Here is a 17865-nt window from a genome sequence, read left to right on the forward strand (position 1 = left end):
CATTGTTTTCAATCTAAAATATTTCTCTTCCAATATCCGGGTTCAGTCGCACAAAATAAATCCATTCATCTTCACGAAAAACACGTTTTTAATTCTAAGCGATTTATTCGACAAACAGAATGAAATTGGAATTCAAAATAAAGTGATTATTTCAAGATGGCGGCTGACAATTGGCGCGAAATGAGGAATTGAGAAGTTTGACCCTTTCGAATAAACAGTTTAATAGACAGGGAGTTGCAAATATTTGTTCGCAAACATTGAGTTAAAGTAAATAGTTATTATTAGATATACCTACAAATATATACTATAAAATTCCGCTCCCCAAAATTTATTAGGTATCAATGTGATGATAGGTTGGTCATAAATTAGTCATAGTCTAAACTCTAAGTAATCATTGACGATGAAACTATAGATATGAATGTATCAATGATCACCTCCTTCAAATGATCAAAGTTGGATCAAAGGAAATGTTTGTCTTACGCTGATAGTAAAAGGTAATAATTATAAATAAATAATTAAAAAAAAAACATTGAAATCATTATAATAATTGGGAAGCAAAAAGCAACATATTATGCCGAGTAATTCAAACGAAACGCAAAATAAATTACGGATAATGGAAAACATAAAATACGAAATACATATTCGCTTCCATTATGACGATTAAAGTACAAATACAATAACCCGGCCATTACCAATACCGCCGTCAAACTTTTAATCCCAAACTACAACCATAATGTGCGCTCGATCGGCTTACACGCTGTCCGTCCGTCACTTAATCCCGTCAAAGTAAGCCGGTGACGAGGGAAATCAGCCCGCGCGTTTATTATTCATGGCGACCAGCGCGCCGCTTCATTATGACCATCGGGCCCACTGGGCTTGTCATTGTCATCCCACTTTTGGGTTCTGCGGCCAGCTTTTACTGTGCCCACTTTTGCTACATGCGCTGCATGTTGTTGTGGTTATGACTGGGTTGAAAAATTCAGTTTTTAACTTTTTTGCTACCGTATTAAATTATATTACACAATGTTACTTACTACGAACTTGCTGAACTTATTAAAAGCTTAGGCGATTTTTTGATATTTATATTTAAAAAATCAGTAAAACTAATTGCTGTTTATTTTTATTTTTTTAGTCACCACATAATAACTGACAATAAAATTGACCACAAGAATATTAATGTTACTTTTGTTGTTTTAAAAATGTTACGTTATTTTTACTTTTATTTTAAAATTCTATAGACACTAACCATAAGCTAAATATTTAAAAGCTACCTGATATTCTAACTTCTAACTACATTATGATCCAATAAAAACAGCTTCCAGTGGAGCAGTTCCCGTAATTGGCGAACAGCCGACACTTACTCCGAGCGATACGTGCTATGATTCACAACGCGCCCTCTTTATCCGTAATTGTTTGATGTTTCATGTTTCGTCTTTGAGCACTTTATTTTCACACATCGGAGATTCGAATATGAAATTCTATTTTTGCATGAGCTTTTATTGAGGAGGTAGATTCAAATGTATTCTGAAATAAATACAAAACTAGGGATTATTTTTTTCAGTGATTTAATTTATAATAATGCGGTCGATATAACGTCGTATCTTCTAAGAATTGTAAATGATTGATTGGGAAATGCGATACGAGAAGTTTTATCCAGATTATATTTTTATCTTCCATTCTTCCTAGTATCATACTGCCAACGATCAGCCTGGTTTTTGGTAATCAATTTTGCTTCGCCAATATCCATCATTAAGGTCGAAAATTGAATGAAACAGCGTGCTACGTCTCGTACACACCACGAAGGTGAACGCCTCAGTTCAGGATTAATACCATCCAAACTGTCAACATGCTTCCACCGACACTTGATAGTTAGATGTAATTAATTATTGGGTGACAGCGTACCGAGTTACGAATTAGACGAAGGACCGCACAGTAATTCAGTTGCCGGCGGGAACTTCTCCAATTAAATACGTGATACATGGTTGACGGGTAAACTAAAAGGACTTAATGAATCTTGTACTTAATATGTCTATTCCGTGGTATATTGGTGTTTATCAAAATGAAATAAATAAGTTTCAACTAGTTTTAACTGAACTGTATGTATAAAACTAGTATATCAGTAAGTTATATGTTCTGTTTCAGTCATTTTTATTCTTCTGGAAAGAAATAAGTATATAAAGTATATTTACTAGCACAATCACGAAATGAATCGCACATTTGTTCCAAAGTAATGGACGTGGCATGGGAGGTGCGAGCGCAGGCGACGCACGGCGTGGCGGGCGGCGTGGCGCTGCTGAGCTGCACCGCGCCGCCCAGCGTGCGCCCGCACCTCACCGTCACCGGCTGGTTCCGGGATGGCGCTCTGCTCTCCTCAATCGATGGGGACACTGGTAAGTGAAAACACGTATAAACAATATAATACGAAGAGGTCGCATGCAGAAATCTATATATATAAAAGAAAGTCGTGTTAGTTACTCCACTTATAACTCAAGAACGGCTGAATTGATTTAGCTGAAAATTGGCAGGGAGGTAGTTTAGAGCCAGGAGAAGGATATAGGATACTAAATACGTACCACGGGCGAAGCCGGGGCGGACCACTAGTATGTATCTAAAGATGAGGTATGATAGCAGTAAGTTTTCGATTTGAACGTAGTACTATCGTATGTAGTCATAAAGGCCGCATTAAAAGAGTTATAATTTCACTGAACCCATGTATTACGCAAACCGTTTACACTAAATGTTATTAAGAATTCATCCCTCAACAGCTTCGTTTAAATGAGCAATAATGAGCCTTATGATCATTCCGCCCCGAGCTATGTGCTCATACCGTTGATTGATAAATGAACAACAATAATCGCGCAATAAACTACGAGCTTAACATATCGATATCATTTTGGAGACTCGCCAACGCTTCCACAGAGTATAAATTCCAAATTAATTTCTCTTTCGCTATTGCTTGGGATATTGATGGATAGTTTAATATAATGCGATAGGTTGCGATGTTAAGTGGTATAGTTTGCCAATTAGCACAAAGCGATAGGTAGTAAAAAAATTGCCAAGCTTCGACTGGGTAGATAATAAATATACGCGGTCTAGGGACTATCAGTAGGTAAAAGCAACAGTTATAAAAATAACATTGAAAGCCTTCTTTCTACTAGCTATGATGTTGGGTGTGATACCTAATCGTACACTTAAAAAATAGCATCATCAAATTATGAACATATTTTTAAAAAGGCATACAGCAAAGCATTAAAAAGGGCACCATTCCCTAAAGAATTCGGAATTCTCCCGAAGGGCGAGATTATTGCCCAGGGAGGGTGCGAATTAAGAATTTTTCCTACAAAGCTGTCCACGACAGAAACAAGGCTTTATGAGTTTTAATTCTCTCGATTGGATGAAGAAATTCAATTAACTTTCTCGTTTTGGATTCGCTGTTTTCAATCTCATAGCCGACTATTGGGAAATTATTAAATTCGGCTTATTGTAAATAATGGACAATTGTGTTTTTTAATGAAAATAATTTTATTTATGCGTAACGATGGTTATTACAGCAGTATACAGTTGCCGCCGTGTTCTGTATGTTTTAATATGCAGCGTTTTAAAATATGTATCGTAATAAAAACATAAAATGAAAATTTTCTCTTGTAAATTTATCGGGCAATTTAAATGTGTACTGAAAAAAAAAACATTTTATATACGGCAGCAGATTGCTTTGCACTCAAATTATAAAAAAAAGATCTTCGATCTGGCGCTATTTTTATATTCTGCTCATATCGACAATAACTGTTAATAGATTAACTGTTTAATAGAATAACTGTTTAATACAATAACTGTTAAAAGAATACAGTTCGAAATATGAAGACCCTCATCTTTTCCGAATCCACTGCACGCATTCAGATAAATAGTGATCTTGAATCGACAGCTAGAAGAAAAACAACAATGGTGACGAAAGAAAAACTTGTAGTAGGTAACTATAGGTAGGTTGAAAATTTACAGTGATCGTAAAAGGATAGAGTCATTTTATATTTACTTAAACCTATTAAATCAATTCAACACAACGTGTTTATATAATTCTTAATTAATAGTGAATAATTATAATGATACTAGCTGCTCCGCGCGGTTTCTCCCCCGTGGCTCCACTCCTGTTGGTCGTAGCGTGATGATATACCTATAGCCTAACCTTTCTCGATAATTGGGCTATATAACACCGAAAGAATTTTTCAAATCGGACTAGTAGTTCCCGAGATTAGCGCGTTCAAACAAACAAACAAACTCTTCAGCTTTATAATATTAAGTATAGATTACAAAATCATTTCAGAACAAATTGCGTGTTAAAAAAACTATATTCGCGTGCAATAAAGGTCCCTTTTTAAGCATTGAAAAATATTTTTGCGTTTGTTTTTCCCCAGCAAGTTTTTATGTGGTAAAAATCAACACAATAAGCTGGATGTTGAGTTGAATAGAATGACGCTGAGCTTGTCTATACATATAATAAAATCGTAGGAAAGTCAAAACTGTACATTGAATATTTTTTTAAAAGAATACCTGGGCCGTGATCTATAATCGATATAGAAGCCAAAAACATAGTTTTTAGAATTTTTGTCTGTTTGTCTGTTTTTCTGTTTGTCTGTTTGTCTGTTTGTCTGTATGTTTGTCCGAGCTAATCTCGAAAAGTACTGCATAGATTTACTTCAAATTTTGCATGAATATTACTAACAGGACGGGTGAGGCTATAGGCTACATATTATTAAGCTATCACCTACGGGGGAGGAGCTGTGAACCTTTATTTTTCTTACGTATTCCGTGTATTACGACAGCGTACAATCTAAAGACTCATGTTTAAATGTTGGTTTCGAGTAAGCCATGCTATTATCTAGCTTTACAAAATAAAAACTATGTCATTTACGTAATTTGGGCAGAGAAACAGTTTAATGAATTTAGTAGTATAAAGACAAATTAGAAACAGCGCCATCTATTAAATGTTATAAAAATCAAATCAATTTACACGTTAACTATTGGAAATTAATAATCAAATGACGCATATATAAATGTTGTTTGACAATATCTAGATTGACACTATAAAAAATTATGCCATTTAAGTAACTTGGGAAGAGAAACATAGCTTAAAGAATGTAAGTTGTATAATGTTAATTTTGTAACAGCGCCATCTATGAGATTTCGTAAAAATCAAATCAATTTACATGTTAACACTACTGAACACAATGTTAAAAATTAATAATTTAAATATACCTAATTATGTTATTTATTTATTTAACTCTTTAACCCATATCTTCCGTTCCCTATAAGATATATTTCGTGTAAATAATAAACTACATTTTTTTTAAAGTGAGGGTAGATGTTTATTATTTTAAGTAAAAATAGACACCATTATCTACAGTTAATCTAATGATTGTGTTCCAAAGAGTATAATAATATATTGTTGTGTTCATTAGTTACAATTTTAAAAATCTTCGTGTTTTATAAATTTACTAGCTTACCGCCCGCGGCTTCGTCCGCTTTGTCTAAAACCTAATAAATTGTGTACTAAAACCTTCCTCTTGAATTAGTCTATCTATTAAAAAAACCGCATCAAAATCTGTTGCGAAGTTTTAAAGATTTAAGCATACAAAGGGACATAGGGACATAGGGACACAGAAAGCGACTTTTTTTATACTATGCAGTGATATTTATAAAGCAATTGAATGCCATAAAACAAAAAATAACAAATGCAATCTTCGTGTTTTGTGAATTTTCACCATCATGCGTTCCCACAAAAGGTAAGTTGTTGTTGTTTGTTGGTAAGTTGTTAAATGAAATGAAATGAATGATTCTTTTATTATTTTGAGGTGCATTGGGAACAGAAGTTTTTGATAAAATTTTATTTGTAAGTAGCTTTTTTTATAGATTTACAGTTAACTTTTGATTTTTTTATTTACAGATTCAATGCTAATAAAATTATATCGCCTTTGGAAGACGATTTCTGCTGATATTTTTACTACACCACTTGAAAATTGATGATTTGATGATAAAGACAGTAGCAGCGAGGATTAAGTGGAAATTAGTAATCATCCGCTTCGTCAATTTTTGACTGAAGTTAATGTCCAACGTCCAATGGTTCAATCATTGGAAGTATCTCGGGAAATTTTGGAGGATATTTTTCAGGAAGGAGAGGAGGGGCAGCCAACCACATATCAAACTACTACGTTTTAGTACCGAAAAAAAAGTTATTGCCAAATGAAACGTAAATTTTGCACTCACAACTTTACAAGTAATGTTTTAAGTTATCAGATAACCGCAAAGTCAAAATTTTATTTTTATTTTGACTTTGCGGTTATCTGATTATAATATTTATCGTTATGGCTATCGACGTACCGACCGTACTGGGATCAGAGTAGGTACATGATATACAGTTCATCATCCAGGATTGCTTAGAGCAATTTCACACTGAAAAAGATGTTTTCTTTGAATCGTAGTTGCTTCATTTATTTATTTTTAATCATTTTACATAATATGTTTTATATTTTATAAATATATCATTTTCATTATTTAAGTAGATAAAATAAATTATGTAACGGTTTTATAAGAAAACACATTATATTTGTTAGGCGACGGTGATTTCTTCCAGGCAAAAGATATTCATCAGCTCAATAAAATTGAACAGTATGTTGTTAGTTATTCTTTAGATTCACAATTGTAATGAGCATTTCCGCATGCAAGTTGTATCGTAGTTTAGATATATCATAGTTTTTACATATTCCATCCAACAAAACCCTAAAATTTTTTAGTAGAGTTGAGCAAGATAATTTGAAAAATGTGCCGTGTTAAGTATTATAGAAAAGGTTAGTACGTTGGTAATTATTATTTCTTCTTCATTTACATGTTGTTAGTAAAAATAAACTTTAACTTACAGTCAAAGTAGTCAAAGTATATTTTAACTAATACTACTTAATATCTATTATACTTATGTTCAGTATTTATCTGTATTATTATTGCTTGACAATTAATATATTTTCATGTCGTATACCAAATTATAAACATAAGTTTAATGTGTAATTAGCTGGATTTATTTTTACACACTCACAGACTTATATTTTATGTTAAATGATAAAAGAGTGTTAATATGTAGTGTAAATCATAATACATTTTTTCACAATTAAAAACTTTACTTACTCAATATGAAGACCGTTTGACAAATTATAGGGTGCATCATAATAAGATGAACATGAGCATAAGCAATGACTAGAGTAGGGACGCGAATAGGTATTACAATTATATGAGACAAGAACGATTAATAAGTTTGTTTAATGAAAGATTAAGAATTGAAACTATTCGGTCTCTGGAAACGTACGAATAGCGAGAGGCCCGTCTTACTGCAGACAGATTTCGTCATAGTCTTAATGTCTTGAGGTAAACAATCTACGAATTCGGTGGTGTGGTCTGACAAATATAAAAGTGGGTTTGCTTATAACCTCACAATTGATTACAGATCATCTTCTGTATAGACGATATTAACGTAGTATGTTCTTTTTGTAATGCTTTAAAGTTTAAAGTGTAGTAAGGCGAGTCGGCTTTCGTTTGAAGATACACCGGAACCTTTGAAATCACTACTTTTAGAGGAACATACTGTGCAATTAGCGTTTAGCTACTATTATGTATTCTGTGGTGCAATGTAAACTGGTATTAGACAATATTCGCTCTTATAGTACTGCGTTTCAAATGATCCTTTGGTGCTCAATAATTATCAAAAGATCCGTTCATGCTTACTTTTAAGATACAAGGTCAAGTTTACCATTTGATAGGATCCCTTTTGCCTGAAGGCCAACCTAAGTTTGTTTAAATATATTTTGTATTCGACTACAACGAATAGTGGAATACAAGAAATCAATATTTCTCAAATTTAAAACTGAACTCATTTCAAATTTTAGAACAGGTTAATTCGTATGTATGCAGTTTTAAATCGACATTAGAAGCTTTTCCTCAAGATGGTGATATCGGCACTCAGGAACTCCCTGGACGTGTTATAACGCCCAGGCCACAGTATTACAATTTTTCCTACAGTAGGGCGACGAATGTATTTTCGCATAGCAACGGAGGGGAACTCGCGGGGGGTCAAGTGACGCGGGCCACGTACCACAAACATGCTTAGTTTGTGGTATCGAGCGCGAAAGATAGTCATCGTGTTTTTAGTAAAGTTACTATGTAAACTAACGTAATTTAATACTTAGGTACATATTCTATAATGGTGTGCTCAAACTGTTAATCTACATTTAATATTTTAGATTATTATTTGATACTAAGTAATGTAGAATTTAAACCACATTCATGTTTTCTTCAGATTTTAAGATTTTCTTATCAGAGTGTTCAATTTTAATGTAGTTAAATTTTATAAGAGACAATAGGTAATTAAGAAAATTTTAAAATAAAGTGTCACGTATTTTTTTTAAACGACGAATGACGAAAAACGACCTAATCGCGGACGAAGTCGCGGGCAACAGCTAGTAATTGAATAAAATCCGCTGTTTATTTATAGTCTTTATTAATATAATAATTAGTCGAAAATACTTTTTTTCTCAAATAGAAATCGGCTATAATAATTTTTGGCGAAGTGGTTTCCATTATGTTCAGTTTCAACTGAACTGTTGATGAATGAATGCTTTAGTGATCTGAATTCAGATGCTACAATTATTTATTTTGTTTAATTGTCGACACGATTAGCGCAGTGGCAGTAATTTCTTTTGCACCGTTATAATATTGTAATTGCTCATCTTTAAAAGAAATCGTTAATTACGGCTATAATTTTTGTAGTTTTCTGAATACTGGTTTCGCTTCGATTGTTGAAATTTTAAATTAAATTTGAACGTTGTTTTTAAATGTAATGTTTTTAATTTGTGCATTGTTATAAGTACCTACTTTTATTCGTTCCATTCCATACATACGAAATTATAAATGTTATTCTCACTTTTATCGCATTATAACTAAAGATACCTACCTAATATAATTCTATACTGTTTTACTGTACTGATTTAATAGCATGCGGTACACATACTAATTTGAAACCTTCGAATGCCGCAGCTCTGTGTATACTTTGGTCACTGCTGATCGCCTCATCCGGTGGCCCACGTTCTCGGTTCTCAATTCCTTTATAATCAAAAAATAATAATAAATGAATCTTTGATAATAAAACGATATTCATCACAGCAACTGATGGTCTCAAACGAAAGAATTGACATAGTTTTACTTCAATTACTCGCTCTTTCATAGCTCCCAACATCTAGCGAGAATATATTTTATTTTCCCGTTCGTTTCACTGCCAATAAGCATCAAATAGAAAACTCTTGAGAGAAAAGCTTATGTTTACGAGACGACAGTAAAAATAAAACGAGATAAGTTTACTATACACTGGGCACGATAAAGTCAAATGTTAAAGTATTTTTATATTTTGTCTTACCACTATAATAATAATCAGAATAACAGTTCTAAATCACGAAAATGTTTACTGAAGTAATGAAGTCTCCGATTTTACTAGACAAATAATGAATCCCTTTCCAATGAATATATAATAATATTATAATAAAATAGCTGATTATCATCAAAATTACAGTTTACCCATGTTTTATCCCTACTAATATTATAAATGCGAAAGTAACTCTGTCTGTCTGTCAGTTACTCAATTACGCCTAAACTACTGAACCAATTTGCATGAAACTTGGTATGGAGATATTTTGATACCCGAGAAAGGACATAGGCTACCTTTTATTGCGAAATATGCACCACGGGCGAAGCCGGGGCGGACCACTAGTGAGAAACACATATAAGTGATTTTGCTGTATAGTGCTGACGCTATTGGCCAAATCCGATAATATTCATGATCTAAATCTTTAAGCCCGTAACTCAGTGTGTACCCTGCCTTATGTGCTTCAAGACTTAGAATATGCAGAACGAATTAGATTTAAAAGTTTCGACGGAGAGACGTTAATGCAAGTTTAATGTCCACTCGGAAGATGTCCAGGGTTATGACACTAATTAATGGCGGAACTTTTATTTAGAAGATTAGCATTTTTTTGAGATAAACATTTTCTTTTAAATCTGCTCTCAGTTCTATTGAAGGAGCTGAGCGTCTTAAGGGCAAGAAACGAAAAGAGATAAAGATTTTTCGACATTTACCTTTCGAATAGCAAAATAAAATTTTAATTACTTTAATGATCTCATTTTAGAAGACGGCAGACTATAAGAAAAAATATAAAAATTGAAGAATTTTGTTAAAAAAATTATTTTGAGCGCCAAATGTTTGTATCGCTTGTTATAATTTTCTTTCAATATAGAGGTATTGATAAATAATTTATATAGAACTTGTTACATATCGTTTATTATGCTGAATTTATTATGTGAAAAATCTTCCAAGTGACCCACGTATTGTTTAACGGAATATTGAGACATTATGCAATTTGTTCGAATGGGTTACATCCTAATAACAGGGGAACTTATTAATTTGTGCCAAAAGTCTAACGTTTATTTAAATGAAGATACACCAGGAAAATAAAGCTCGCGACAAAGGCAACTAATTACCCAATTAGTGGCGGTGAGTCGGAGCGGAACGTTATAATGATGTGTCGACAATATTGACTATCAGTTTGTTGAGTTTTCACTTCTTTGTGAAGACAATTGCGTTTTATAAGGATTCGTCTAGTTTCCGTTTGAATAAATGAATTGATTTGAATTGTACATTCAATTGACAATTGAACATTCAGTAATTAACTTGTTGTTAGTGAGAAGTTTGCGTTGCCAGTTTATACAGCAATAATGATGGAGGTATCCGTTTGTAGATAGTTACCTATACTCATACACTATGTTTACTTTATCTTAAACTACAAAGTGTTTAGTGTTAAAGCGTAACAAAACTTCATACATTCTTACAAACTTTCGCGTTTTTAATATTAGTAGGAAGTCCGCAAGGGTAAAACAATTTTATTAAAGGGTGTTTTTTTCATATTCACTACCGAAAAATATCAATGATCATAGAAATTTTGTTACTCAATTACGTAAAAGGTCAAACAAATTTAGATGTAATTTATTTTATATCTTAGGATAACACACGGGATACTTTTTAACCCCGTTTCATCCTACGCAAATGGAAAGGGGCTTTTATATAAAATTACGTCAGTTTATTAAAACAAAACAATTCGATGTTACAAATGTTAGATAAATATCTATATTTAGATTTCGATTGTGCAAATCATTTAATTAAGCAGTCAATTTTACTTTGAATTTGATGTCTATTACTGTATAATCCTTTTAAAATTTTGAAATAAATCTTAGAAAAATTGTTTTACCCGGGCGTAGCCAGGGTGGTGGTGGTGTATAAATGTTAAATAATACTGAAGTGGATTCTAAATAAAATAAAACTGTACTATAATAAGCATGTAATCACTGTGTAAGTATTCTTGTCCATCCCATTGATGTTAAAACCATTTAAATGTAGATCGTTTTAAGATGCCACTAGCAGAGCCGTAATATGTATCACACAGAGATTACGTAACAATCAAGGCACAAAGTTCGATCGGATGCAATCTCTGATTGCTGATAGAGTTATGCAAATCGTCCCGGCTACTTATCGGGAGTCCCGGGCTATGCCTGATCGCACCGGAGATAGTTGCTGATATACAATATAGGTCATTGTTGTCTCCATATTGGATATTATAATATCAGTTTGTAAGGTTGATGAAAATGGGAGGTTTTGTTAAAAATATTGGCTTAATGGTTTGAATAGATTTCTTTAAGCAAAAACCATATTTTATCTACAAGCTGGAAAACTGTGTGATGTATGAATAAATAAATTTCTTTTGTATACGAAGTATGCAAATTTTAATGACACATTCTAAAGGATAAACAAACTCCTCTCTAAAGCAAATACATTTAGGGTCAAAATTATACTATAAAACTTGTGAACCGAAGGACTGCTCTACTAAACACCCCACTCGAGAAAACAATGTTATCAGATCTATCTGCTAAAAGCTTGCCGAGTGAGACGGACAGATTATCCCCCTGTTAGCTGAAGCAGGACGGCGAATAAACATTCCCGCATTTAGAATTCATTGAAAAACTCCGCGCTGAAAGTTATCTGATCGTAAAAGATGACGCGCCAACTGGACAGAAAATCTCGCTAAATTCTTTATAAATTGTTCCGAGACTAATTTTTTGCAAACGACTTGCAAATGTTTGTCATAGAAAATCCAATTTAAAACTTTTATTTTAAGGGTTAGTTTGTTTGGAATTTGAAATGGTTATGTTGGTAATATTATATTTTCTTTGTTTATATTTAACATACTTAATATCTGGAATAATCGGTAGATGTATTCCAAATTTTCCCATCGCCGAATTTAAAACGCAAAGATGTACATAATATTCTTCACTTATAGCCTTACTAGTGGTCCGCCCCGGCTTCGCCCGTGGTACATATTTCGCAATAAAAGGTAGCCTATGTCCTTTCTCGGGTATCAAAATATCTCCATACCAAGTTTCATGGAAATTGGTTCAGTAGTTTAGGCGTGATTGAGTAACAGACAGACAGACAGACAGAGTTACTTTCGCATTTATAATATTAGTATGGATGAGTTACAACTGAAAATATGCAATGTAGCAAGACACAACGTGGAGCTCCTACCTTTCACCTTATTATAATAATGAAGTTATTATTCAGCTCTATTTTTAAGTCTTAAAATGGCCATGAATTTGAAGAGCGCATAAAACACCGCAGCGAGGTGACATCCCCAATTCTATAAATGCTTAAGTGCACTCAATGGAAGGTTCCTAATTTCAAAGTCATGAGAATTTCACAGCTTCTGCAACTATTTGTCGTGTTAGGTGTTTGAGATACCTGACATCGTAATGCAATTTTCGCTATGCATTTTTATGTAAGGACCTTTTTATTTGTAGTAGCTAAGTCAAATTTGTACTAGTCTAATTACGTCGAATCTAAAAGCATTGTGGAGATTTTACATTTCTAAAAATTTTTCGTTTTGACATTGTAATGAGAAGCTTAGATAAAGAATGTTGTGTTAAGAGAAAATTTATATTCTTATGTTAACTCATTTCTGTAAATAATATAACACCCGCGTTGTTATGGGTTCAGACAGACAACACGGTTCTGTTGTCCTGAAGAGTATGTTTAATGTTTATATTTACTGAAACGAAAAGGACAGCAAAAGGGTCTTGAATAATAAAATTTATGTACTTACTTTTATTATCCTCAACGATGAATAGAAATTTTCTTTGGAGATCCCTGTGGTACAGAACTGACACATGTTCACTGATGGATCAACGAAAGTTATTAAAAAATTGTAATTTATTAGAAAGTAATGTTTAGGAACTGACTATTCAAATATTTGTACATATATTATTATGCTGTAGAAAACGTCTTATAAACACTTCATAGAACAATTTCTGCACTTTATCATCTTTCACAGGTCCATACGTAGTGGCAGGCGGACGGGGTGACGTCCTGGTGATCAGGAACGCGCGGCCCGACGACGCCAGCTCGTACTCCTGCGAGGCGCTGCATCAGCTCACTGGAGAGAAGCGGAGGAGTCCACCAGCCATGATTGCTGTTTCACGTAAATATTTAGCTTTTATCTCCTATTGTTATGAGAATAAGATTCTGTATAATATTCAAACTCCATCTCTTGCAAGATTAATAGTCTTTAAACGATTTGAATGTTTAAAAATAAGTTTTTGTTTTAGAGTACCTATCGTATATTTTGTTATTTATATAACAGTTCGAGTTTATGGTTTATAAACGACAACTTCTGCGCTTATTCGATAGCTTCATGTACCTAGAGGTAAAGCTTTACCTAAAGTTTAGTAAGTCTCAATTAAAATAATTACTACAATTTCACTTGTAATTGGAAACGATACCTATTCAATTAAATTGAGACGAGTTTCAATGGGTATTCATTTGAGTAATCCGTGTTCCGAAGCACTAGTTTGATCCAGACGTCTAATGCATTTTCTGAAGTTATATTCCGTATTTTCGAATAATTGTGTATTAGATTTGGAAAACGAAAATTTAATATAATTATATTATATCCTACCGATATCAATAAAGTTTTAGAAAAAGGATGGGAGCTAAAGTTGTTGCCAATTTTAATTATAATATTATATGGTACGTGCAGCCAACTTATTCTCCAAAACAAATAGAAGTGGACAAAGATAACACAGTCATGTTTTATTTGTCAAGAAAAAGTTCAGCTTAGTCGTTTCGTAAGTTGGTGTTAATAAAAGAGTTAGGCAAAAAATCTATCATGACCCATGAAAAAAGTCAATTTTGTCAATTTGAATAATATGTGTATACAGAGAGCACGGGCAGCATGGCGCCTCGCATACTGTCGATATCGGAGGACGAGAGCGTGCCGGCGGGCGGAGACATCCGCCTCGTGTGCTGCGCCATCGGCAACCCGCCGCCCACATACAGGTGAGATCTGCTGATATCATAGGTACTTTTACAGTAAAATAAGAAAATAATATAATATTAAATATTTATTTGTTCAAGATACACGGTAAAGGTATTTATTTCGCTCTTTAATGTTTGTTCATTATATGAAAGTTCATATTATGGACATATTATATTTATGTTTGCCTTGAAGATATATTCGAAAGGTATAGGGGAAGTATATTGTTATATAATAGTAGCTTTCCACCGGCGGCTCCACCCGCGGTTTCAAAGAAAACTCGCATAGTTCCCGTTCTCGTGGAATTTCCGGGATAAAACCTATCCTATATTACTCGTGGATAATATAGCTTTCGAATGGTGAACGAATTTTTAAAATCGGTCCAGTAGTTTATTAGCCTATTCTTTACAATCAAACAAACAAAGTTTTCCTCTTTATAATATTAGTGTAGATGTGTATTTTCGACGACACCATGAAAAAACGCTACTTATCACTCTAAAAGCGATTTCATCAAGGGTTTTATTTTTGCCAAATATATTATAGTTTTAGTATTTTACACCTCAGGTAGATTTAATTTAGATAAATCTTGGGTCACCCGTCACCAACGTATCTCTTTGAAGTTTTTCTTGCAAAGAAATCGGTAAGTGAAATGGATGGTGAATACATCTTCGTTTAAACCTCGACTTGACACATGCCTTGATTTTTGTATTTGAAATTAAACAGATAAATAGTCGTTATAAGATTCATGAATTGATTCATAAGAATATGATAGAAATTTATTTATTTATTTATTTATTTATTTATTTATTCAGGGCCACTTACAAAACATACACTAATAAAATAACAGATATACAAGATACAAATATATATAGCTAAGTGTTGTTTTACTTAAAAGTTGCCACGGCTTGTTAACGGACAAAAATAAAAGAAAAATATACAATTTATTCAAATAACTAAATGACTATTTTGATAATTAACAAAATAAATCTTAGTTAAAAAAAATACATATTTAATTTTAATACAACTGCAGACTACATTAAAAATAAAATTCATTAAAATATAAACATTTAAATTCATAAAAATCAGTAGGGAATATAAAATATATATAATATAAAATATAACTTAATCCACATTTAAAAAATTAATATCACAGCAAAATAAATAGATTTACATTTAATACAATAAGCAGGTAGGTAATTAATTATAATCTGACTAATATGTACATTAATCCATTAGTCTAAACAATAAAACGTAAATTTCAACTACAATTAAAAACCAATTATTAACAGTTATTAACAGTGTAAATAATGTATATGACAATGTAAATAGAGTAGTTAAACCAATAAAAATAAAATCAATAGTAAACACAAGGCAAACACACAAAACTTAACCGAGACCAATGATGTTAATCATGAAACAAATGAAGCAACAACTACAACTACTACAACAACTGAACAAATAACAGCTAATAGATGTAATCAATCTTAAAAATTTTTTTCGACCATTAAATTTTCGGATTTTTAACTTACAATAATTTGTCAGTATTTTTATGCTATCATTTTTTAATAAAATCAATAAATGTAAATAGAAATTGTAAAACGAGAACCAATCATCATCATCATCATTCTACATTTGTATGGAAAATATTCTATAAAAGTCTTTATACCGTCTCTCCTATTTTTTTCAACCAAAGAAGATTGTATTCGGTGAACATTGTTATGTTTGTTTAATATTTAAGATCTGCTATATACTAGCTCCAATGTCTTGCAGCTGGTTCCGCTGGAGCGCGGGGCGCGCGAACCCGGTGGGCGGCGCGGACCGGCCGGCCGGCGGCCGCGTATCAGCAGCGGGCGCGGTGCTGTCCATACGGCGAGCACAAGCGGGCGACAGCGGCGCGTGGACGTGCCGCGCGCACAACGCGCTGGGCGAGCAGCGCCGCGACGCCGCGCTCGGCGTGCGCGCGCGCCTGCTCGTCACTGTGCACCCGCAGCTGCAGGTAACCGCTACGTGCTGCAACTGCTCACCTTCGGTAGACGTTCAGCTCGGGGGGTGTGAGGGTGACGTCCCGCTGGTGCACGGAGCGCTGCGGCAGGCAGGCGAGCTGGCCCCGCACTCTTCTTACAGCTTAAGCATATGTAATATCCGAAAGTAAGAAATAGCTTGTTACGTGTCGTCAAATTTTTAGTTATTTAATAAGAGCGCCTTCACATTTGGGCGTTCAACGACCAACAAAAACGAGTCAATAAAACGTAAACGGAAATGAAAAAAGTACTGCGAGCGAAATTTGCGCTCCTGCTCATTGTAAATAAAACATTAAATAAAAGTAAATTGAAAATACCTCTAACTAAACACAAACGTGAAAAGAACACAGAAAGAGCAAGCCTACTCACTATGTGTACGATATCACATCTCGAGCAGATTGACGCGTTGCGTGACACTCGCTAACATTCCGCTCGCGCTCAGCCGTCTGCAAATTGAAAAATAAGCATTCACCACACTCGTACATTATTCAGAATAACTGAGATGCGACCGGAATATTGACGGCATATTTCTACTGTTATAGACCTGTATATATCGAAGAAGGTATTCTAAGAGCACCTGGAATAAGTAAACGAAATCCGAACTTGAATATTGCCTTTATTTTAAGTGTTAACAAATATGAAAAGTTTCACAAATCGTACAGAGTTCTTAGAATTATAACCTCACTGTTAATAGTACTTAAGAAAACTATTGAACTGAAAAAATTTTTAAAAGCGTCTGAACTTTATTGCAAATGGAACTTTCATTTGCAATAAAGTTCAGTTGCTTTCATTGTCAAAAAGATAAATAAAACTTTCGATCACGTTATCAAGACGATAGACCTTTGCCATAAAACTAACTTTTACGATTAAATAGAGGTAGTTAATCATGTAAACAGATTATTGGAAACAGTGTTCGCTCACCACGATTATTATTAATCTTTTGCGAATTTCTTGAAGATAACTCGAATTTTCCTTGTGAGTTTAGCTGTAGATAACTTTAATTAACCTTAAAGCTTCAAATTCGTAATAAGTTTTAAGATGGTCTCTTGGAAGATTTATCTGAGTATTACCTACATTAAAAAGCTCTATATTTGGTAAACAAAAAAGGTAGCTATAACAAAGTTTCTGAGCACGAAAGCCATATAACAATTTTAAAAATAAACTAAAGGCAAACTGCAAAAAAAAGTTGCATTACGCAACTATAATCTTAGTTGATTTTCTAAAAATTTCAAACTGAATCGTTATCATGAATATCATGGCACTTACCATAATACAAAGGAGGTTTTCATAACAATTAATATTCCAAAACTTTTGCATAATATAATAAAGTTCAAAACTCTAACCGTGTTCGAGATTCTAGCTAAGAAAAACTATTCTGATCACACGTTGCAAGTCAATAT

General features: G+C 33.4%; 1 protein-coding gene across 1 annotated transcript in view; it reads left to right on the forward strand.

Annotated features, from left to right (window-relative positions):
- LOC123697301 (Down syndrome cell adhesion molecule-like protein Dscam2) overlaps positions 1 to 17865 on the forward strand; it is a 131168-nt gene that overhangs the window by 77089 nt on the left and 36214 nt on the right. Inside the window, exons 5-8 of the mRNA XM_045643771.1 lie at positions 2229 to 2390; positions 13464 to 13610; positions 14350 to 14467; positions 16215 to 16440. Coding sequence (XP_045499727.1) covers positions 2229 to 2390; positions 13464 to 13610; positions 14350 to 14467; positions 16215 to 16440 — 653 coding nt within the window. The remainder of the gene's footprint in view (positions 1 to 2228; positions 2391 to 13463; positions 13611 to 14349; positions 14468 to 16214; positions 16441 to 17865) is intronic.

Source organism: Colias croceus, chromosome 1 (assembly GCF_905220415.1).
Source record: "Colias croceus chromosome 1, ilColCroc2.1".
Classification (NCBI taxonomy): domain Eukaryota; kingdom Metazoa; phylum Arthropoda; class Insecta; order Lepidoptera; family Pieridae; genus Colias; species Colias croceus.